Source organism: Oncorhynchus clarkii, chromosome 17 (assembly GCF_045791955.1).
Source record: "Oncorhynchus clarkii lewisi isolate Uvic-CL-2024 chromosome 17, UVic_Ocla_1.0, whole genome shotgun sequence".
In the NCBI taxonomy this organism is placed as follows: Eukaryota; Metazoa; Chordata; class Actinopteri; order Salmoniformes; family Salmonidae; genus Oncorhynchus; species Oncorhynchus clarkii.
The window spans coordinates 74,378,342-74,403,651 of record NC_092163.1 but is presented as its reverse complement, the minus strand read 5'-3'; the positions used below and the strand labels follow the sequence as shown (position 1 = coordinate 74,403,651).

General features: G+C 43.8%; 1 protein-coding gene across 1 annotated transcript; it reads left to right on the top strand.

Annotated features, from left to right (window-relative positions):
• Window positions 1-846: 846 nt before the first annotated feature.
• Window positions 847-19,326, top strand: LOC139369501 (coiled-coil domain-containing protein 42-like). Its single transcript, XM_071108745.1, has 7 exons — window positions 847-926; window positions 1,068-1,173; window positions 1,263-1,367; window positions 1,570-1,762; window positions 9,747-9,967; window positions 17,283-17,444; window positions 19,093-19,326. The coding sequence occupies exons 1-7, from the start codon at window positions 847-849 to the stop codon at window positions 19,324-19,326; spliced, it is 1,101 nt and encodes a 366-aa protein (XP_070964846.1).
• The last annotated feature ends 5,984 nt before the right edge of the window (window positions 19,327-25,310 follow it).

Sequence of the window (25,310 nt, the reverse complement as noted above, 5' to 3'; positions counted from 1 at the left end):
TATCTCTATGTAAAAGGAAGAGCCCCTCTGGTTGGTTGCTAGGACACCATTGTTAAATATTTCTTGACCAGGTATGATCAAGCATTCCATTAGATATAACATGTAGTGTGACATGACAGTGTTGTCCACTGTCGGGCTCTTGTTTCTACCAGTAGCCGACACAGCCAGACTGTCAGGCTCTTGTTTCTAACAGTAGCTGACACAACCAGACTGTCAGGCTCTTGTTTCTACCAGTAGCCAACACAGCCAGACTGTCAGGCTCTTGTTTCTACCAGTAGCCAACACAGCCAGACTGTCAGGCTCTTGTTTCTACCAGTAGCCGACACAGCCAGACTGTCAGGCTCTTGTTTCTACCAGTAGCCGACACAGCCAGACTGTCAGGTTCTTGTTTCTACCAGTAGCCGACACAGCCAGACTGTCAGGCTCTTGTTTCTACCAGTAGCCGACACAGCCAGACTGTCAGGCTCTTGTTTCTACCAGTAGCCGACACAGCCAGACTGTCAGGCTCTTGTTTCTACCAGTAGCCGACACAGCCAGACTGTCAGGCTCTTGTTTCTACCAGTAGCCGACACAGCCAGACTGTCAGGCTCTTGTTTCTACCAGTAGCCGACACAGCCAGACTGTCAGGCTCTTGTTTCTACCAGTAGCTGACACAGTCAGACTGTCAGGCTCTTGTTTCTACCAGGAGCTGACACAGCCAGACTGTCAGGCTCTTGTTTCTACCAGTAGCCGACACAGCCAGACTGTCAGGCTCTTGTTTCTACCAGTAGCCGACACAGCCAGACTGTCAGGCTTGTGTTTCTACCAGTAGCCGACACAGCCAGACTGTCAGGCTGACTGTCAGACATGGACAATAAAAAGGCAGCAGAGGATCTGACTGATTACTTTAAAACATTCTCTGGGAACAATCTTCAAAAAGAGCTACTGTAAGTGCACAAGTAGTATAGAACATCTGCAGGATTTGTTTTTCCTTTGGGATATGCTCCTTTACCAAAATAAATGCTGAAGGAAGCTGTACATTTACACAATAAATCACATTGAGTTGTTTCTGTGTTGTTGTTTATCAGGAAAGCTCCCCCATCCACTGATGATGTCTTGGCTCCCACCACTCACCTCATCAGGAAGAGAAGAGAGGAGCTGGACATACACAAGGCCATGGAGGCCCTTCAAGAGGTGATACACACGCACGCACACACGCTTGCACACGCGCACACACTGACTTCTGACCCTTTGCCCGCTCCTCCTATGTCTGTGTCTATCAGGACTTTGCCATGACCCTGATGGCCCAGCGTGTCAGAGATAAAGAGCTGAAGGAGAGGGAGGTTAACTTAAAGGAATACCTCAGTAACTTCAACACATTTCTCCAGGTAAGTGGAGAGGTCTGATAGTAGGACATTAGTAGTAGGACGTCTCAACCTATTGCATGTTCTGACTCTTTCAACCAATCACATACTTTATTGGCTTATTTTAGGCTTGTGTATCAGTTAATATTTTCCATTGAACTCAGAGACAGTAGTTCCACATCACACAAACTGATTCCACTCAGCAATCCCCTCCTGCCTTTTTCAGGAGAATAAATTGAAAAACGGCCGTGCATTGAAGACAGCAGTGAAGGAGAGAGAGCTAGCTCGTCAGAAAGCAGCGAACCTACTCACCCTGAGACAGGAGCTCAAGGCTCTCACTAAAGAGAGAGAAAAGATTGCCGCTCTTGTAGAGAAACATGAAATCTACCCCCGCTTTCTAGATAAAGTGGTCAAAGCCAGCAAACAGGTATTTTATTTATTTATTTAATTTCACCTTTATTTAACCAGGTAGGCAAGTTGAGAACACCTTTATTTAACCAGGTAGGCTAGTTGAGAACACCTTTATTTAACCAGGTAGGCAAGTTGAGAACAAGTTCTCATTTACAACTGCGACCTGGCCAAGATAAAGCAAAGCAGTTCGACACATACAACGACACAGAGTTACACATGGAGTAAAACAAACATACAGTCAATAAAACAGTATAAACAAGTCTATATACGATGTGAGCAAATGAGGTGAGATAAGGGAGGTAAAGGCACAAAAAAGGCAATGGTGGCAAAGTAAATACAATATAGCAAGTAAAACACTGGAATGGTAGATTTGCAATGAAAGAATGTGCAAAGTAGAAATAAAAATAATGGGGTGCAAAGGAGCAAAATAAATAAAATAAATACATTAGGGAAAGAGGTAGTTGTTTGGGCTAAATTATAGGTGGGCTATGTGCAGGTGCAGTAATCTGTGAGCTGCAAGTGTTTCCAGTTTCAGAGATTTTTGTAGTTCGTTCCAGTCATTGGCAGCAGAGAACTGGAAGGAGAGGCGGCCAAAGAAAGAATTGGTTTTTGGGGTGACTAGAGAGATATACCTGCTGGAGCGTGTGCTACAGGTGGGAGATGCTATGGTGACCAGCGAGCTGAGATAAGGGGGGACTTTACCTAGCAGGGTCTTGTAGATGACATGGAGCCAGTGGGTTTGGCGATGAGTATGAAGCGAGGGCCAGCCAACGAGAGCGTACAGGTCGTAATGGTGAGTAGTATATGGGGCTTTGGTGACAAAACGGATTGCACTGTGATAGACTGCATCCAATTTGTTGAGTAGGGTATTGGAGGCTATTTTGTAAATGACATCGCCGAAGTCGAGGATTGGTAGGATGGTCAGTTTTACAAGGGTATGTTTGGCAGCATGAGTGAAGGATGCTTTGTTGCGAAATAGGAAGCCAATTCTAGATTTAACTTTGGATTGGAGATGTTTGATGTGGGTCTGGAAGGAGAGTTTACAGTCTAACCAGACACCTAGGTATTTGTAGTTGTCCACGTATTCTAAGTCAGAGCTGTCCAGAGTAGTGATGTTGGACAGGCGGGCAGGTGCAGGCAGCAATCGGTTGAAGAGCATGCATTTAGTTGTACTTGTATTTAAGAGCAATTGGAGGCAACGGAAGGCGAGTTGTATGGCATTGAAGCTTGCCTGGAGGGTTGTTAACACATTGTCCAAAGAAGGGCCAGAAGTATACAGAATGGTGTCGTCTGCGTAAATGTGGATCAGAGACTCACCAGCAGCAAGAGCGACATCATTGATGTATACAGAGAAGAGAGTCGGTCCAAGAATTGAACCCTGTGGCACCCCCATAGAGACTGCCAGAGGTCCGGACAGCAGACCCTCCGATTTGACACACTGAACTCTATCAGAGAAGTAGCTGGTGAACCAGGCGAGGCAATCATTAGAGAAACCAAAGCTGTCGAATCTGCCGATGAGGGTGTGGTGATTGACAGAATCGAAAGCCTTGGCCAGATCAATGAATACGGCTGCACAGTAATATTTCTTATCGATGGCAGTTAAGATATCGTTTAGGACCTTGAGCGTGGCTGAGGTGCACCCATGACCAGCTCTGAAACCAGATTGCATAGCAGAGAAGGTATGGTGAGATTCGAAATGGTCGGTAATCTGTTTGTTGACTTGGCTTTCGAAGACCTTAGAAGGGCAGGGTAGGATAGATATAGGTCTGTAGCAGTTTGGGTCAAGGGTTTCCCCCCCCTTTGAAGAGGGGGATGACCGCAGCTGCTTTCCAATCTTTGGGAATCTCAGACGACACGAAAGAGAGGTTGAACAGGCTAGTAATAGGGGTGGCAACAATTTCGGCAGATAATTTTAGAAAGAAAGGGTCCAGACTGTCTAGCCCGGCTGATTTGTAGGGGTCCAGATTTTGCAGCTCTTTCAGAACATCAGCTGACTGGATTTGGGAGAAGGAGAAATGGGGAAGGCTTGGGCGAGTTGCTGTGGGGGGTGCAGTGCTGTTGCCCAGGGTAGGAGTAGCCAGGTGGAAAGCATGGCCAGCCGTAGAAAAATGCTTATTGAAATTCTCAATTTTGGTGGATTTATCAGTGGTGACTGTGTTTCCTATCTTCAGTGCAGTGGGCAGCTGGGAGGAGGTGTTCTTATTCTCCATGGACTTTACAGTGTCCCAGAACTTGTTTGAGTTAGTGTTGCAGGAAGCAAATTTCTGCTTGAAAAAGCTAGCCTTGGCTTTTCTAACTGCCTGTGTATACTGGTTTCTAGCTTCCCTGAACAGCTGCATATCACGGGGGCTGTTCGATGCTAATGCAGAACGCCATAGGATGTTTTTGTGTTGGTTAAGGGCAGTCAGGTCTGGGGAGAACCAATATCTGTTTCTGGTTCTAAATTTCTTGAATGGGGCATGCTTATTTAAGATGGTTAGGAAGGCATTTAAAAAAAATACCCAGGCATCCTCTATTGAAATCAAATCAAATCAAATCAAATCAAATTTTATTTGTCACATACACATGGTTAGCAGATGTTAATGCGAGTGTAGCGAAATGCTTGTGCTTCTAGTTCCGACAATGCAGTAATAACAAGTAATCTAACTAACAATTCCAAACTACTGTCTTGTACACAGTGTAAGGGGATAAAGAATATGTACATAAGGATATATGAATGAGTGATGGTACAGAGCAGCATAGGCAAGATACAGTAGATGGTATCGGGTACAGTATGTACAAATGAGATGAGTATGTAAACAAAGTGGCATAGTATAGTATAAAGTGGCTAGTGATACATGTATTACATAAGGATACCGTCGATGATATAGAGTACAAAGTGGCATAGTATAGTATAAAGTGGCTAGTGATACATGTATTACATAAGGATACCGTCGATGATATAGAGTACAGTATATACGTATGCGTATGAGATGAATAATGTAGGGTAAGTAACATTTATATAAGGTAGCATTGTTTAAAGTGGCTAGTGATATATTTACATCATTTCCCATCAATTCCCATTATTAAAGTGGCTGGAGTTGAGTCAGTGTCAGTGTGTTGGCAGCAGCCACTCAGTGTTAGTGGTGGCTGTTTAACAGTCTGATGGCCTTGAGATAGAAGCTGTTTTTCAGTCTCTCGGTCCCAGCTTTGATGCACCTGTACTGACCTCGCCTTCTGGATGATAGCGGGGTGAACAGGCAGTGGCTCGGGTGGTTGATGTCCTTGATGATCTTTATGGCCTTCCTGTGACATCGGGTGGTGTAGGTGTCCTGGAGGGCAGGTAGTTTGCCCCCGGTGATGCGTTGTGCAGACCTCACTACCCTCTGGAGAGCCTTACGGTTGAGGGCGGTGCAGTTGCCATACCAGGCGGTGATACAGCCCGCCAGGATGCTCTCGATTGTGCATCTGTAGAAGTTTGTGAGTGCTTTTGGTGACAAGCCGAATTTCTTCAGCCTCCTGAGGTTGAAGAGGCGCTGCTGCGCCTTCTTCACGATGCTGTCTGTGTGAGTGGACCAATTCAGTTTGTCTGTGATGTGTATGCCGAGGAACTTAAAACTTGCTACCCTCTCCACTACTGTTCCATCGATGTGGATAGGGGGGTGTTCCCTCTGCTGTTTCCTGAAGTCCACAATCATCTCCTTAGTTTTGTTGACGTTGAGTGTGAGGTTGTTTTCCTGACACCACACTCCGAGGGCCCTCACCTCCTCCCTGTAGGCCGTCTCATCGTTGTTGGTAATCAAGCCTACCACTGTTGTGTCGTCCGCAAACTTGATGATTGAGTTGGAGGCGTGCGTGGCCACGCAGTCGTGGGTGAACAGGGAGTACAGGAGAGGGCTCAGAACGCAACCTTGTGGGGCCCCAGTGTTGAGGATCAGCGGGGAGGAGATGTTGTTGCCTACCCTCACCACCTGGGGGCGGCCCGTCAGGAAGTCCAGTACCCAGTTGCACAGGGCGGGGTCGAGACCCAGGGTCTCGAGCTTGATGACGAGCTTGGAGGGTACTATGGTGTTGAATGCCGAGCTGTAGTCGATGAACAGCATTCTCACATAGGTATTCCTCTTGTCCAGATGGGTTAGGGCAGTGTGCAGTGTGGTTGAGATTGCATCGTCTGTGGACCTATTTGGGCGGTAAGCAAATTGGAGTGGGTCTAGGGTGTCAGGTAGGGTGGAGGTGATATGGTCCTTGACTAGTCTCTCAAAGCACTTCATGATGACGGATGTGAGTGCTACGGGGCGGTAGTCATTTAGCTCAGTTACCTTAGCTTTCTTGGGAACAGGAACAATGGTGGCCCTCTTGAAGCATGTGGGAACAGCAGACTGGTATAGGGATTGATTGAATATGTCCGTAAACACACCGGCCAGCTGGTCTGCGCATGCTCTGAGGGCGCGGCTGGGGATGCCATCTGGGCCTGCAGCCTTGCGAGGGTTAACACGTTTAAATGTCTTACTCACCTCGGCTGCAGTGAAGGAGAGACCGCATGTTTTCGTTGCAGGCCGTGTCAGTGGCACTGTATTGTCCTCAAAGCGGGCAAAAAAGTTATTTAGTCTGCCTGGGAGCAAGACATCCTGGTCCGTGACTGGGCTGGGTTTCTTCCTGTAGTCCGTGATTGACTGTAGACCCTGCCACATGCCTCTTGTGTCTGAGCCGTTGAATTGAGATTCTACTTTGTCTCTGTACTGGCGCTTAGCTTGTTTGATAGCCTTGCGGAGGGAATAGCTGCACTGTTTGTATTCGGTCATGTTACCAGACACCTTGCCCTGATTAAAAGCAGTGGTTCGCGCTTTCAGTTTCACACGAATGCTGCCATCAATCCACGGTTTCTGGTTAGGGAATGTTTTAATCGTTGCTATGGGAACGACATCTTCAACGCACGTTCTAATGAACTCGCACACCGAATCAGCGTATTCGTCAATGTTGTTATCTGACGCAATACGAAACATCTCCCAGTCCACGTGATGGAAGCAGTCTTGGAGTGTGGAGTCAGCTTGGTCGGACCAGCGTTGGACAGACCTCAGCGTGGGAGCCTCTTGTTTTAGTTTCTGTCTGTAGGCAGGGATCAACAAAATGGAGTCGTGGTCAGCTTTTCCGAAAGGGGGGCGGGGCAGGGCCTTATATGCGTCGCGGAAGTTAGAGTAACAATGGTCCAAGGTCTTTCCTCCCCTGGTTGCGCAATCGATATGCTGATAAAATTTGGGGAGTCTTGTTTTCAGATTAGCCTTGTTAAAATCCCCAGCTACAATGAATGCAGCCTCCGGATAAATTGTTTCCAGTTTGCAGAGAGTTAAATAAAGTTCGTTCAGAGCCATCGATGTGTCTGCTTGGGGGGGGATATATACGGCTGTGATTATGATCGAAGAGAATTCTCTTGGTAGATAATGCGGTCTACATTTGATTGTGAGGAATTCTAAATCAGGTGAACAGAAGGATTTGAGTTCCTGTATGTTTCTTTCATCGCACCATGTCACGTTAGTCATAAGGCATACGCCCCCGCCCCTCTTTTTACCAGAAAGATGTTTTTTCCTGTCTGCGCGATGCGTGGAGAAACCTGTTGGCTGCACCGCTTCGGATTGCGTCTCTCCAGTAAGCCACGTTTCCGTGAAGCAAAGAACGTTACAGTCTCTGATGTCCCTCTGGAATGCTACCCTTGCTCGGATTTCATCAACCTTGTTGTCAAGAGACTGGACATTGGCAAGAAGAATGCTAGGGAGTGGTGTGCGCTGTGCCCGTCTCCGGAGTCTGACCAGTAGACCGCCTCGTTTCCCTCTCTTTCGGAGTCGTTTTTTTGGGTCGCTGCATAGGATCCACTCCTTTGTCCTGTTTGTAAGGCAGAACACAGGATCCGCGTCGCGAAAAACGGGATGAGGTCAATATCCTTCCAGGATACCCCGACCAGGTCGATTAGAAAGGCCTGCTCGCTGAAGTGTTTCAGGGAGCGTTTGACAGTGATGAGTGGAGGTCGTTTGACCGCTGACCCATTACGGATGCAGGCAATGAGGCAGTGATCGCTGAGATCTTGGTTGAAGACAGCAGAGGTGTATTTAGAGGGCAAGTTGGTTAGGATGATATCTAAGAGGGTGCCCGTGTTTAAGGCTTTGGGGAGGTACCTGGTAGGTTCATTGATAATTTGTGTGAGATTGAGGGCATCAAGCTTAGATTGTAGGATTGCTGGGGTGTTAAGCATGTTCCAGTTTAGGTCGCCTAGCAGCACGAGCTCTGAAGATAGATGGGGGGCAATCAGTTCACATATGGTGTCCAGAGCACAGCTGGGGGCAGAGGGTGTTCTATAGCAGGCGGCAACGGTGAGAGACTTGTTTTTAGAGAGGTGGATTTTTAAAAGTAGAAGTTCAAATTGTTTGGGTACAGACCTGGATAGTAGGACAGAACTCTGCAGGCTATCTTTGCAGTAGATTGCAACACCGCCCCCTTTGGCAGTTCTATCTTGTCTGAAAATGTTGTAGTTTGGGATTAAAATTTCAGAATTTTTGGTGGTCTTCCTAAGCCAGGATTCAGACACAGCTAGAACATCCGGGTTGGCAGAGTGTGCTAAAGCAGTGAATAGAACAAACTTAGGGAGGAGGCTTCTAATGTTAACATGCATGAAACCAAGGCTATTACGGTTACAGAAGTCATCAAAAGAGAGCGCCTGGGGAATAGGAGTGGAGCTAGGCACTACAGGGCCTGGATTCACCTCTACATCACCAGAGGAACAGAGGAGGAGTAGGATAAGGGTAGGCTAAAAGCAATAAGAATTGGTCGTCTAGAACGTCTGGAACAGAGAGTAAAAGGAGGTTTCTGGGGGCGATAAAATAGCTTCAAGGTATAATGTACAGATAACGGTATGGTAGGATGTGAATACAGTGGAGGTAAACCTAGGTATTGAGTGATGAAGAGAGAGATATTGTCTCTAGAAACATAATTGAAACCAGGAGATGTCATCGCATGTGTGGGTGGTGGAACTAATAGGTTGGATAAGGTATAGTGAGCAGGACTAGAGGCTCTACAGTAAAATAAGCCAATAAACACTAACCAGAACAGCAATGGACAAGGCATATTGACATTAAGGAGAGGCATTCTTAGTCGAGTGATCAAAAGGGTCCAGTGAGTAGTAAGGTTGGTTGGGGTCACGGCGATTCAGACAGCTAGCCGGGCCATCGGTAGCAAGCTAGCATAGGATGGAGGTCTGTTTTTAGCCACGTCGTAAGTTTCCGTCGGTAGGATTAGTGGGGTTCCGTGTGGTAGAGGGGATGAATCCAAATCACACAAAGGTAATGAGAGATATGATAAGATGGAAGAGACCATCTCCCCGTAGAGGGGGTTCCGTGTGGTAGAGGGGATGAATCCAAATCACACAAAGGTAATGAGAGATATGATAAGATGGAAGAGACCATCCCCCCGTAGAGGGGGTTCCGTGTGGTAGAGGGGATGAATCCAAATCACACAAAGGTAATGAGAGATATGATAAGATGGAAGAGACCATCTCCCCGTAGAGGGGGTTCCGGTTTGTACTGTATAGTTGAGGAGGCAGTGTGAGCTAATTCTCTGGTCTGATGTTGGCTTGGTGGAACTGACACCGATACTGAGATTTCTAAGACTCTCCATGAGTTTGTAACATATTTAATGGAACTAACTTCCATTATTAAGCCATTGAGAGAAGTATGTGGTAGATAGTCAGGTCAGGTCAGAGGTCAGGTCAGGTCAGGTCAGAGGTGGCCAATGCTATTCATAAGGTTAAACTAATAAACTGCTCATCATGATGTGTAATGGTCGAATCAGAGGTCTTAGAGCAGGGCTGGAACAAAAGCCTATACACCAAGTAGCTCTCCAGGAGAAGGATTGGCCATCCCTGACCTAACCTGACCCTCAGTCTAATAGGCATGGGTGGAGTGAGTACCCCTAACCTAGAGTAACCATTTTGTGAACATTATTCTAATTGTGTTAGAATCCTCTCAGTTCCAGGGAGCGTGGCACTGATGTCCAGGGTGGACAGTCTGGTCCAGACCAGGGAAGAACTACTGACCAGCATCAAGCAGAACCAGGAGTGTTGTGAGACGGCCCGAACCCAGCTGACCCAGTACCTGGAGCAGAACGACGACCGCCTGCTGCATTACAACAACAGGCTGGCCAAGCTACAGAGGATTCTGGACAGAGTACGCAGTGAGACCATGCTATGGGTGAGGGGACAGCAGTGAACAGACATGAGGCTGTGCAGATCAATCAGCACGGTATGCCCCAAAAATGTATTCAACCTTTATTTCGAGACCTGGGTCTCTTTCATAGATGAGCCCCATATACACATCAATATACACTACACACATCACTACACACCTCAATATACACATCAATAGACACTACACACATCACTATACACCTCAATATACACATCAATATGCACATCAATATACACTACACACATCACTACACACATCACTACACACATCACTAAACACCTCAATATACACATCAATATACACTACACACATCACTACACACCTCAATATACACATCAATATACACTACACACATCACTACACACCTCAATATACACATCAATATACACTACATACATCACTACACACCTCACTACACACCTCAATATACACATCAATATACACTACACACATCACTACACACCTCAATATACACATCAATATACACTACACACATCACTACACACCTCAATATACACATCAATATACACTACACACATCACTACACACCTCAATATACACATCAATATACACTACACACATCACTACACACCTTACTACACACCTCAATATACACATCAATATACACTACACACATCACTACACACCTCACTACACACCTCAATATACACATCAATATACACTACACACATCACTACACACCTCACTACACACATCAATATACACTACACACATCACTACACACCTCAATATACACATCAATATACACTACACACATCACTACACACCTCACTACACACCTCAATATACACATCAATATACACTACACACATCACTACACACCTCACTACACACCTCAATATACACATCAATATACACTACACACATCACTACACACCTCAATATACACATCAATATACACTACACACATCACTACACACCTCACTACACACCTCAATATACACATCAATATACACATCAATATACACTACACACATCACTACACACCTCAATATACACATCAATATACACTACACACATCACTACACACCTCACTACACACATCACTACACACATCACTACACACCTCAATATACACATCAATATACACTACACACATCACTACACACCTCAATATACACATCAATATACACTACACACATCACTACACACCTCAATATACACATCAATATACACTACACACATCACTACACACATCACTACACACCTCAATATACACATCAATATACACTACACACATCACTACACACATCACTACACACATCACTACACACCTCACTACACACCTCAATATACACATCAATATACACATCAATATACACTACACACATCACTACACACCTCAATATACACATCAATATACACATCAATATACACTACACACATCACTACACACATCACTACACACCTCAATATACACATCAATATACACTACACACATCACTACACACCTCAATATACACATCAATATACACATCAATATACACTACACACATCACTACACACATCACTACACACATCACTACACACATCACTACACACCTCAATATACACATCAATATACACTACACACATCACTACACACGTCAATATACACATCAATATACACTACACACATCACTACACACATCACTACACACCTCAATATACACATCAATATACACTACACACATCACTACACACCTCAATATACACATCAATATACACTACACACATCACTACACACATCACTACACACATCACTACACACATCACTACACACCTCAATATACACATCAATATACACTACACACATCACTACACACCTCAATATACACATCAATATACACTACACACATCACTACACACATCACTACACACCTCAATATACACATCAATATACACTACACACATCACTACACACATCACTACACACCTCAATATACACATCAATATACACTACACACATCACTACACACCTCAATATACACATCAATATACACTACACACATCACTACACACATCACTACACACCTCAATATACACATCAATATACACTACACACATCACTACACACATCACTACACACATCACTACACACATCACTACACACCTCAATATACACATCAATATACACATCAATATACACTACACACATCACTACACACCTCAATATACACATCAATATACACATCAATATACACTACACACATCACTACACACATCACTACACACATCACTACACACATCACTACACACCTCAATATACACATCAATATACACTACACACATCACTACACACACATCACTACACACCTCAATATACACATCAATATACACTACACACATCACTACACACCTCAATATACACATCAATATACACTACACACATCACTACACACCTCAATATACACATCAATATACACATCAATATACACTACACACATCACTACCCACATCACTACACACATCACTACACACATCACTACACACCTCAATATACACATCAATATACACTACACACATCACTACACACCTCAATATACACATCAATATACACTACACACATCACTACACACATCACTACACACCTCAATATACACATCAATATACACTACACACATCACTACACACCTCAATATACACATCAATATACACTACACACATCACTACACACATCACTACACACATCACTACACACATCACTACACACCTCACTACACACCTCAATATACACATCAATATACACATCAATATACACTACACACATCACTATACACATCAATATACACATCAATATACACTACACACATCACTACACACATCACTACACACATCACTACACACATCACTACACACCTCAATATACACATCAATATACACTACACACATCACTACACACCTCAATATACACATCAATATACACTACACACATCACTACACACCTCAATATACACATCAATATACACTACACACATCACTACACACATCACTACACACCTCAATATACACATCAATATACACTACACACATCACTACACACATCACTACACACATCACTACACACATCACTACACACCTCAATATACACCTCAATATACACTACACACATCACTACACACATCACTACACACCTCAATATACACATCAATATACACTACACACATCACTATACACCTCAATATACACATCAATATACACATCACTACACACATCACTACACACCTCAATATACACATCAATATACACTACACACATCACTACACACATCACTACACACCTCAATATACACATCAATATACACATCAATATACACATCAATATACACTACACTCATCACTACACAGCTCACTACACACCTCAATATACACATCAATATACACTACACACATCACTACACACCTCAATATACACATCAATATACACTACACACATCACTACACACCTCAATATACACATCAATATACACATCAATATACACTACACACATCACTACACACATCACTACACACATCACTACACACATCACTACACACCTCAATATACACATCAATATACACTACACACATCACTACACACCTCAATATACACATCAATATACACTACACACATCACTACACACATCACTACACACCTCAATATACACATCAATATACACTACACACATCACTACACACCTCAATATACACATCAATATACACTACACACATCACTACACACATCACTACACACATCACTACACACATCACTACACACCTCACTACACACCTCAATATACACATCAATATACACATCAATATACACTACACACATCACTATACACATCAATATACACATCAATATACACTACACACATCACTACACACATCCCTACACACCTCAATATACACATCAATATACACTACACACATCACTACACACCTCAATATACACATCAATATACACTACACACATCACTACACACATCACTACACACCTCAATATACACATCAATATACACTACACACATCACTACACACATCACTACACACCTCAATATACACATCAATATACACTACACACATCACTACACACATCACTACACACATCACTACACACATCACTACACACCTCAATATACACCTCAATATACACTACACACATCACTACACACATCACTACACACCTCAATATACACATCAATATACACTACACACATCACTATACACCTCAATATACACATCAATATACACATCACTACACACATCACTACACATCTCAATATACACATCAATATACACTACACACATCACTACACACATCACTACACACCTCAATATACACATCAATATACACATCAATATACACATCAATATACACATCAATATACGCTACACACATCACTATACACATCACTTTACACATCAATATTTACACCAATACACAAAAAGCTAAACACAATCATTGGAAACAAACACATTTTCCAGTAAAATGGACCTCAAGCAGCCTTTTGTAGAATAAAATAAAGGTTGTATTGCCCGAGAGGCACCAAACTTCAGAACGTCTTGGAGATCATTTCACAAGCAAGGTGCAAAAAAACTAAAAGCAGATTTATCTAAATCAGTGGAGATCGAGAGTTAACCATACCTGACACTGGCTCTGGAATCTGGTACGTCTGTAAGTTTAACAATGAAGTAAGGTATGGAGGAAATTCATGAGGGGGGGTTTATAAACCGAATGAGTGCATTGCATTGACCTACAGACTTCAAAGAGGGTCAGTCTACCTTTTGATACAGAATGCATTGATGTGTACTAAACCTATCGCCCGTAACAAAGCAAAGTGGCAGCTGCATTCCTATAGACAATATCTCCATAGTCTATAACCGGTATGAATGCTGACTGAATTATTTGTTTGCTGCTATTTAATGAAAGGCATGTCTTATTCCTATAAAATGAGCTCATTTTAATTAATAATTTCTTAACTAACTCATCAACATAATAGCTTTTTGTCAACCCAGATACCCAGATCTATATAAGCGGTCATCAGATCAAATCAAATGTATTTATAAAGCCCTTCGTACATCAGCTGATATCTCAAAGTGCTATACAGAAACCCAGCCTAAAACCCCAAACAGCAAGCAATGCAGGTGTAGAAGCACGGTGGCTAGGAAAAACTCACTAGAAAGGCCAAAACCTAGGAAGAAACCTAGAGAGGAACCAGGCTATGTGGGGTGGCCAGTCCTCTTCTGGCTGTGCCGGGTGGAGATTATAACAGAACATGGCCAAGATGTTCAAATGTTCATAAATGACCAGCATGGTCAAATAATAATAAGGCAGAACAGTTGAAACTGGAGCAGCAGCACAGCCAGGTGGACTGGGGACAGCAAGGAGTCATCATGTCAGGTAGTCCTGAGGCATGGTCCTAGGGCTCAGGTCCTCCGAGAGAGAGAAAGAGAGAAAGAGAGAAAGAGAGAAAGAGAGAAAGAGAGAATTAGAGAGAGGACACTTAAATTCACACAGGACACCGAATAGGACAGGAGAAGTACTCCAGATATAACAAACTGACCCTAGCCCCCTGACACATAAACTACTGCAGCATAAATACTGGAGGCTGAGACAGGAGGGATCAGGAGACACTGTGGCCCCATCTGAGGACACCCCCGGACAGGGCCAAACAGGGCCCCACCCACTTTGCCAAAGCACAGCCCCCACACCATTAGAGGGATATCTTCAACCACCAACTTACCATCCTGAGACAAGGCCGAGACAAAGCGGTGACACAATCAATGAGAGCACGATCCAATGTACATATGTATAAATCATCAGATACATTTGTTACATGATTTGGAGAACAACAAAGGCTTTCTACAAAGCAATGAAGGCAGAGACTGGTCAGCGTGGGGGCAAGAGCAACAGTGTCATCTGCATAACGTTGTACTGTATGTAAAACATTTTTTTTACAGATAGACCAACATTGTTTAAATAGACAGTAAAAAGTACAGGACTAAAATCGATTCCTGTGGGACACCCTTCATAAAATGAAGGAAACCTGACTCAACACCATCAGAAAAAACACGTTGTTGCCTCCCGAGTGGCACAGCGGTCTAAGGCACTGCATTGCAGTGTTGCGGCATCACTACAGCCTGGGGTTCGATAACAGTCAGTGACTGGGAGTCCCATAGGGCTGCGCACAATTGGCCCAGCGTCGTCCTGGGGTAGGGGAGGGTTCGGCCCAGCGTCGTCCTGGGATAGGGGAGGGTTTGGCCCAGCGTCGTCCTGGGGTAGGGGAGGGTTTGGCCGGGGGGGACTTTACTTGGCTCATCGCGCTCTAGTGACTCCTTGTGGCGGTCCGGGCGCCTGCAGGCTGACTTCGCTTGTCAGTTGAACTGTGTTTCCTCCGACACAGCTGGCTTCCGGGTGTTAAGAAGCGCTGCTTGGCGGGTCATGTTTTGGAGGACGCATGACTCCACCTTCGCCTCTTCCCGAGCCCGTTGGGGAGTTGTAGCGATGAGACAAGATCGTAATCACAAAATTGGGGAGAAAAATGGGGTGAAAAAGCCACCTTGTGTCCTGTATGTCAAGTAATGTTTTAACCAATTACATGACACATGATCCATTCCGATTGCAGACAATCTTTGAATCAGTAAAGAGTGATTCATCAGTATGGAAAGCCTTGGACAAGTCAATAAAGAGGGAGGTACAGTGAAACCAGACACTTAAAATACACCTTGTTGCTAGGAAGGATCTAAACTGACAGATGATTAATGAATCTAAAATTGTTGCTATGCAAGACATTTTTGAGACAGGGCGATCATTATTTAGGTTGGAGGGGTCACTACCTTTGTGGAGAGGGAGCACAAACCCTGGGGAGACCAGAGATAAGTGCCAGACTCCACAATCAGGAGAGCAGAAAGATACAGCCAGAAAAGATTAAGCAAATCAGCGGCAGTTGATTTATTTTTTACATCTTAACCCATCCAGTAGATCACAAGTAGAAAGTTGTTGAAATGAAAACAAAGATTCAGTAGAAGTTGACTGATCTCCCACTGAGCCAACTGGAGGTTGGGAAAGGGATTGACCTGGGTCAATTAAACCACCATTTCTTTCAAATAAAAATCCTGCAGAGATAAAATGCTGATTAAAAGCATCACTTATCTAATTTTTCTCTGTAACGATTTGAGAGTCTGACACAACTTACTTAGGCAGGAAAGGGGATGGAATTCCCAGGCTTCAGTGTCCTAACTGTTTTCCAACATATAGACATGAGGGCTGCACACCTAGACCAGTCTTTCCTTTAGCTCTCTCATCTCTCTCTCTTCATGTGTGTTTCTTCACTCAGGAGTGCCGGTGGGCTCACATCCAGAATTCGGCAACTACGAAGGCCATGCTCCTGGGCACCATCAAGATGGCCACCGCCAACTTGTACCAGACTACCAGCAAGAAGGCCCAGGATGGGTGGGGCGAGGTCGCTCTGAAGGACACTCTCAAACAGCTGGATAAGGTGTGTGTGTCTGTGCGTGTGTTACCATGCTAACTGTGCAGTTTAGTAACAGGCTGTCTACAGACCACTCTGCAGATATACTGTAACTATTTATATTTGTCATGTCACTGAAGATCCTTCTGGGAAAAATAAAGTGAATCTGTTCAATTCAGTTCTATTCTATTCTATTGTCTTGGCACTGTTGTACAGAAAGTCCTAATGACATATCAGACAAGAACTTACCAGAAACCTTGTAGGCTATCAATGACTGATCTTTCAAATGATGTCCTTCGCCTGCAGGTTCAGAAATTCCTCTCCAACCTCATCTGTATTTGGGAGGTCAACCAAGTACAAACAAGACAACATTTCCAACCCTAACCGGCCTTACCCTGAATCCTATTCACACTCTAAAGCCTCTTACTAAAGACTGACATAAAAGGACCTGACTTACCTGTCATTTAAGACATTTCAAATACAGTAGGATTACTACAGATAATAGTGAGTTTCCTCACAGTGACCAGTAGAGGGGGCCATTGTTATTCTGAATAGACAGTGTTTAAACTAGGTAGTTCTCTCTTTCTCCCTCCATCTCTGCCTCTCTCTCTCTCTCTCTACTACTGCCTCTCCTCCTCTTCCCTTCCTTCTCCTCTCTCCCACTCTCTGGTCTTATAACTGCAATAACGAACTAAACAAATGAAGTATATATGAAGTGTGGTCTCTCAGGGAGCCAGTCAGTGGCCTCATTATGATGCTGTGACAGTCTTTAGAATCCAGAGACAGACTGCAGAGTCAGAGAGCCAGTCAGGGGCCTCATTATGATGCTGTGGGAGTCTTTAGAATCCAGAGACAGACTGCAGAGTCGGTAGTCAGTAGGAGCTCAGGCTACTTTGAAGGCTACAGTGTGGGTGGCGCTAAGCATGTTAAAATGTTCTCATCTGGCACTAAATATGCATTTGGCGACTAGTGAAATGCAGGCATAAACTCATACAAATGAGACACGCCAACTGCTCTACTGCCTACGTTCTCCTGGTGCTGTTCAACACAAGCCCAAAGTGATGAAGACTAGATGTGACATGTTCACTGTGTACAGGTTGCAGGTATATTGCTTGAAAAATGAGACTGATTATTAATTATGTGCCTCTGCTCATAAGTCAGATAGACTAACAGAACGTGAACAGCGGCCCTCCCTTTCTCTATGTGACAGGACCTAGATGTAGCGTTATGAGCAATGATATATACAGTACCAGTCAAAGGATTGGACACACCTACTCATTCAAGGGTTTTTCTTTATTTGTACTATTTTCTACATTATAGAATAATAGTGAAGACATCAAAACTATGAAATAACACATATGGAATCATGTAGTAACCAAAAAAGCGTTAAACAAATCAAAATATATTTTATTGTCACGTTGGTATGAGGAGATTCGGGAGACAGGCGCAGGAATGCGTAATAGTGTTTTTTATTCAGCCCAAATTACGGCGTGCCGTGTAAAGGCACGGGGACGAAGACCAAACAAACACATAACTTAACACAGGGTAGAAACCCAAAACAAAAGAGCGAGGAGTACCTTTAATGAATACACGTGGAATAGGTAACAGGTGTGCACAATGAAAGTTCCAGAGGGATCTGTGACAGGAACCCCCCCCCCTCGACGTGCTGCCAAAGCAGCGCAATGACACCGGACTCGAGGGCGATCACAGGAACGCAATGCGGGTCGATGAGGAGCCGATGCAACCTGCCGAAGTTGCGTCGTTAGACGGACCCATTGTGGCGACGTCGGCCGACCCAGTTGCAGTTGCCGAAGTTGGGGCGGTGCCGGACGGACCAAACGCAGCGTTGTCAGACAGGCCATTCCTGCTGTCTCCCTCAATGGTCGATTATACTGTCACGTTGGTATGAAGTATCGGGAGACAAGGGCAGGAATGAGTAATAAGGGTTTTTATTCAGCTCATATTACGGCGTGCGTGTAGAGGCACGGGGACAAAGACCTAACAAACACGTACACAAAACACAGGGTTGAAACCCAAAACAAAAGAGCGAGGAGTACCTCTAATAAATACACACAGGATGAGACCCGTAATCATCTGCGCAATTCACAAGGGCACGAAAGCCCAAAATACACAGCACAGGTACTCACATGTGCCAACGGACATTGTAACAGTAATCAACAAGACCATGGAGAAAAAAGGGGACATATATAGAAATACAATCAGTGGGAATAGGGGACAGGTGTGTGCAATGAATGTTCCAGAGGGATCCGTGACATTTATATTTGAGATTCTTCAAAGTAGCCGACCTTTGCCTTGATGACAGCTTTGTACGCTCTTGGAATTCTCTCAACCAGCTTCACCTGGAATGCTTTTTCAACATTTTGAAGGAGTTCCCACATATGCTGAGCACTTGTTGGCTGCTTTTCCTTCCCTCTGCGGTGCAACTCATCCCAAACCATCTCAATTGGGTTGAGGTCGGTGATTGTGGAGGCCAGGTCATCTGAGGCAGCACTCCATCACACTCCTTCTTTGTTAAATAGCCCTTACACAGCCTGGAGGTGTGTTGGCTCATTGTCCTGTTGAAAAACAATTGATAGTCCCACTAGTCCCATCCATTAATCTACTCTGCGTATCACAAAGACACAGTAGTTGGAACCAAAAATCAAAAATTTCCAGATTTCCACCAGTCTAATGTCCATTGCTTGTGATTCTTGGCCCAAGCAAGTGTCTTGTTCTTATTGGTGTCCTTTAGCAGTGGTTTCTTTGCAGCAGATTCACACAGACTCCTCTGTCCAAACCTTTGTCTGGTTCTGTATATACAGTGTCTTGCGAAAGTATTCGGCCCCCTTGAACTTTGCGACCTTTTGCCACATTTCAGGCTTCAAACATAAAGATATAAAACTGTATTTTTTTGTGAAGAATCAACAACAAGTGGGACACAATCATGAAGTGGAACGACATTTATTGGATATTTCAAACTTTTTTAACAAATCAAAAACTGAAAAATTGGGCGTCCAAAATTATTCAGCCCCTTTACTTTCAGTGCAGCAAACTCTCTCCAGAAGTTCAGTGAGGATCTCTGAATGATCCAATGTTGACCTAAATGACTAATGATGATAAATACAATCCACCTGTGTGTAATCAAGTCTCCGTATAAATGCACCTGCACTGTGATAGTCTCAGAGGTCCGTTAAAAGCGCAGAGAGCATCATGAAGAACAAGGAACACACCAGGCAGGTCCGAGATACTGTTGTGAAGAAGTTTAAAGCCGGATTTGGATACAAAAAGATTTCCCAAGCTTTAAACATCCCAAGGAGCACTGTGCAAGCGATAATATTGAAATGGAAGGAGTATCAGACCACTACAAATCTACCAAGACCTGGCCGTCCCTCTAAACTTTCAGCTCATACAAGGAGAAGACTGATCAGAGATGCAGCCAAGAGGCCCATGATCACTCTGGATGAACTGCAAAGATCTACAGCTGAGGTGGGAGACTCTGTCCATAGGACAACAATCAGTCGTATATTGCACAAATCTGGCCTTTATGGAAGAGTGGCAAGAAGAAAGCCATTTCAAAACGTTATGTTTGGCGTAAAAGCAACACAGCTGAACACACCATCCCCACTGTCAAACATGGTGGTGGCAGCATCATGGTTTGGGCCTGCTTTTCTTCAGCAGGGACAGGGAAGATGGTTAAAATTGATGGGAAGATGGATGGAGCCAAATACAGGACCATTCTGGAAGAAAACCTGATGGAGTCTGCAAAAGACCTGAGACTGGGACGGAGATTTGTCTTCCAACAAGACAATGATCCAAAACATAAAGCAAAATCTACAATGGAATGGTTCAAAAATAAACATATCCAGGTGTTAGAATGGCCAAGTCAAAGTCCAGACCTGAATCCAATCGAGAATCTGTGGAAAGAACTGAAAACTGCTGTTCACAAATGCTCTCCATCCAACCTCACTGAGCTCGAGCTGTTTTGCAAGGAGGAATGGGAAAAAAATTCAGTCTCTCGATGTGCAAAACTGATAGAGACATACCCCAAGCGACTTACAGCTGTAATCGCAGCAAAAGGTGGCGCTACAAAGTATTAACTTAAGGGGGCTGAATAATTTTGCACGCCCAATTTTTCAGTTTTTGATTTGTTAAAAAAGTTTGAAATATCCAATAAATGTCGTTCCACTTCATGATTGTGTCCCACTTGTTGTTGATTCTTCACAAAAAAATACAGTTTTATATCTTTATGTTTGAAGCCTGAAATGTGGCAAAAGGTCGCAAAGTTCAAGGGGGCCGAATACTTTCGCAAGGCACTGTATACTGTAAGGACAATGTATTTAAGTCGTTTTGTTGTTGTTGTGGGGACAGTAATATTAGCACTTTCTAAATAATTATACTTCAAAGAAAAGTTATTTTTATATATTTACATTTTTTATCCTTAGCTCACATAATATAATTTAGAAATATGCATTAAGATGTCTGTAATAGAATACATGTGAATTTCTAAATTGCTTCCAAAATATTTCTGACAATGGTGGGGGAGTCCCCAGATGGATGCATGGTGGCTTAAATAAAAGTGGTTATGAATCATTGGTTATGAGTCAGGGTTATGTGTCAGGGTTATGAGTCAGGGTTATGAATCAGGGTTATGTGTCAGGGTTATGAGTCAGGGTTATGAGTCAGGGTTATGTGTCAGGGTTATGAGTCAGGGTTATGAATCATTGGTTATGAGTCAGGGTTATGTGTCAGGGTTATGAGTCAGGGTTATGAGTCAGGGTTATGTGTCAGGGTTATGAGTCAGGGTTATGAGTCAGGGTTATGAGTCAGGGTTATGAGTCAGGGTTATGAATCATTGGTTATGAGTCAGGGTTATGTGTCAGGGTTATGAGTCAGGGTTATGAATCATTGGTTATGAGTCAGGGTTATGTGTCAGGGTTATGAGTCAGGGTTATGAGTCAGGGTTATGAGTCAGGGTTATGTGTCAGGGTTATGAGTCAGGGTTATGAATCATTGGTTATGAGTCAGGGTTATGTGTCAGGGTTATGAGTCAGGGTTATGTGTCAGGGTTATGAGTCAGGGTTATGTGTCAGGGTTATGAGTCAGGGTTATGAGTCAGGGTTATGAGTCAGGGTTATGAATCAGGGTTATGAGTCAGGGTTATGAGTCAGGGTTATGAGTCAGGGTTATGAGTCAGGGTTATGAGTCAGGGTTATGAATCAGGGTTATGAGTCAGGGTTATGAGTCAGGGTTATGAGTCAGGGTTATGAGTCAGGGTTATGAATCATTGGTTATGAGTCAGGGTTATGTGTCAGGGTTATGAGTCAGGGTTATGAGTCAGGGTTATGAGTCAGGGTTATGAATCAGGGTTATGAGTCAGGGTTATGAGTCAGGGTTATGAGTCAGGGTTATGAATCAGGGTTATGAGTCAGGGTTATGAGTCAGGGTTATGAGTCATTGGTTATGAGTCAGGGTTATGAGTCAGGGTTATGAGTCAGGGTTATGAGTCATTGGTTATGAGTCATTGGTTATGAGTCAGGGTTATGAGTCAGGGTTATGAGTCAGGGTTATGAGTCAGGGTTATGAGTCAGGGTTATGAGTCCTTACCCTCTTCTGGGGCTTTGTGCCATCAGCTGTAGATGGCGCTGTTTCTTTTAAGACCTCTACCAATTCAGCTCTCAGAGGATCCACACCTTCACAACCAGTGGAGAAACACTGCCACCTCTCATTGAAGCCGCGGTACTGCAGCCATTGTTTGCAGAAAACAGTGAATGGGAAAATGGAAATCTTCGTGGTCAATTTTTGAGTAAATGAAAATGTTTTTCAAAGACAATCGTGGTACCAATAATTACTTCTAATACACCAGATTTATGTCCTTGAACCGATTATTTTAAAATCGCTCACAGGATAGTTTCAGTTGCCGATGACAGCCTGCAGTACGCCGGTCTGCCTTCAACTTGACTCAATGAGAAGGGACAGCGCTGAGCTTGCCTCCACTTCCAGGAGTAGTTCAAACTACGCTTGTTATGTATCCATGAGACGCCATCTTTACGGTATTCATTTGGCTTCAACGCAAAAGTGAGTCTTCACATAGGAATGAATGGTGTCACATGATCTATGGCTTTGTCCATCCATATACAGTCATTGTTCACAGCAAGACCAAACATAGAAGCCAATGGATGAGTGGAATTATCAAGAAAAATTAAGGCAGTTATACAATTATAAAAACATTACAGTACAGTACATTCATAACAGATGTTACAACACACTAAGTGTGTGCCCTCAGGCGCCTACTCCACTACCACATATCTACAACACACTAAGTGTGTGCCCTCAGGCGCCTACTCCACTACCACATATCTACAACACACCAAGTGTGTGCTCTCTGGCGCCTAGTCCACTACCACATATCTACAACACACTAAGTGTGTGCCCTCAGGCCCCCGACTCCACTACCACATATCTACAACACACTAAGTGTGTGCTCTCTGGCACCTACTCCACTACCACATATCTACAATGCAAAATCCATGCGTACGTGTGTGTATAGTGTGTATGTTATCATGTGTATGTATGCATGGTTGTGCCTATGTTTGAGTTTTCTTCACAGTCCCTGCTGTTCCTTAAGGTGTATTTGTATCTGTTTTTAAATCGGATTCTACTGCTGCATCAGTTACCTGATGTGGAATAGAGTTCCATATAGTCATGGCTCTATGTAGCACTGTGCGCCTCCCATTGTCTGTTCTGGATTTGGGGACTGTGAAGAGACCTCTGATGGCATGTCTTGTGGGGAATGCATGGGTGTCTGAGCTGTGCACTAGGTGGCAGGTAGCCTAGTGGTTAGAGCGTTGGGCCAGTAACTGAAAGGTTGCTGTATTGAATCCCCAAGCTGATAAGGTACAAATCTGTTGTTCTGCCCCTGAACAAGGCAGTTAACAGCAAATAAGAATTTATTCTTAACTGACTTACCTAGTTAAATGAAATGTTAAACAGACATATCTGTGCTTTCAACATGTGAATACCTTTCACAAATACAAGTAGTGATGAAGTCAATCTCTCCTCCACTTTGAGCCAGGAGAGATTGACATGCATATTATTAATGTTTGCACTCTGTGTACATCCAGCCGTGCTGCCCTGTTCTGAGCCAACTGCAATTTTCCTAGATCCTTTTTTTTGTGGCACCTGACAACACGACTGAACAGTAGTCCAGGTGTGACAAAACTAGGGCCTGTAGGACCTGACTTGTTGATAGTGCTGTTAAGAAGGTAGATCAGCACTATACAGTGTGTGCAAATGGCGTGAGGAGGTAGGGCAATAAATAGGCCTTAGTAGTGAAGTAATTACAGTTTAGCAAATTAACACTGAAGTGATAGATGAGCAGATGATGATGTGCAAGTAGAAATACTTGTGTGCAAAAGAGCAGAAAAGTAAATAAAAACAATATGGGGATGAGGTAGGTAGATTGGGTGGGCTATTTACAGATGGGCTGTGTACAGCTGCAGCGATCGGTTAGCTGCTCAAATAGCTGATGTTTAAAGTGAGTGAGGGAAATATAAGTCTCCAGCTTCAGCGATTTTTGCTATTTGTTCCAGTCATTGGCAGCAGTGAACTGGAAGGAAAGGCGGCCAAAGGAGCTGTTGGCTTTGGGGACAACCAGTGAGATATACCTGCTGGAGCGCGTGCTACGGGTGGGTGTCGTTATCGTGACCAGTGAGCTGAGATAAGGTGAAGCCTTACCTAGCATAGACTTATAGATGACCTGGAGCCAGTGGGTCTGGCAACGAATATGTAGCGGGGGCCAGCCGACTAGAGCATACAGGTCGCAGTGGTGAGTGGTATAAGGGGCTTTGGTGACAAAACGGATGGCACTGTGATAGACTGCATCCAGTTTGCTTA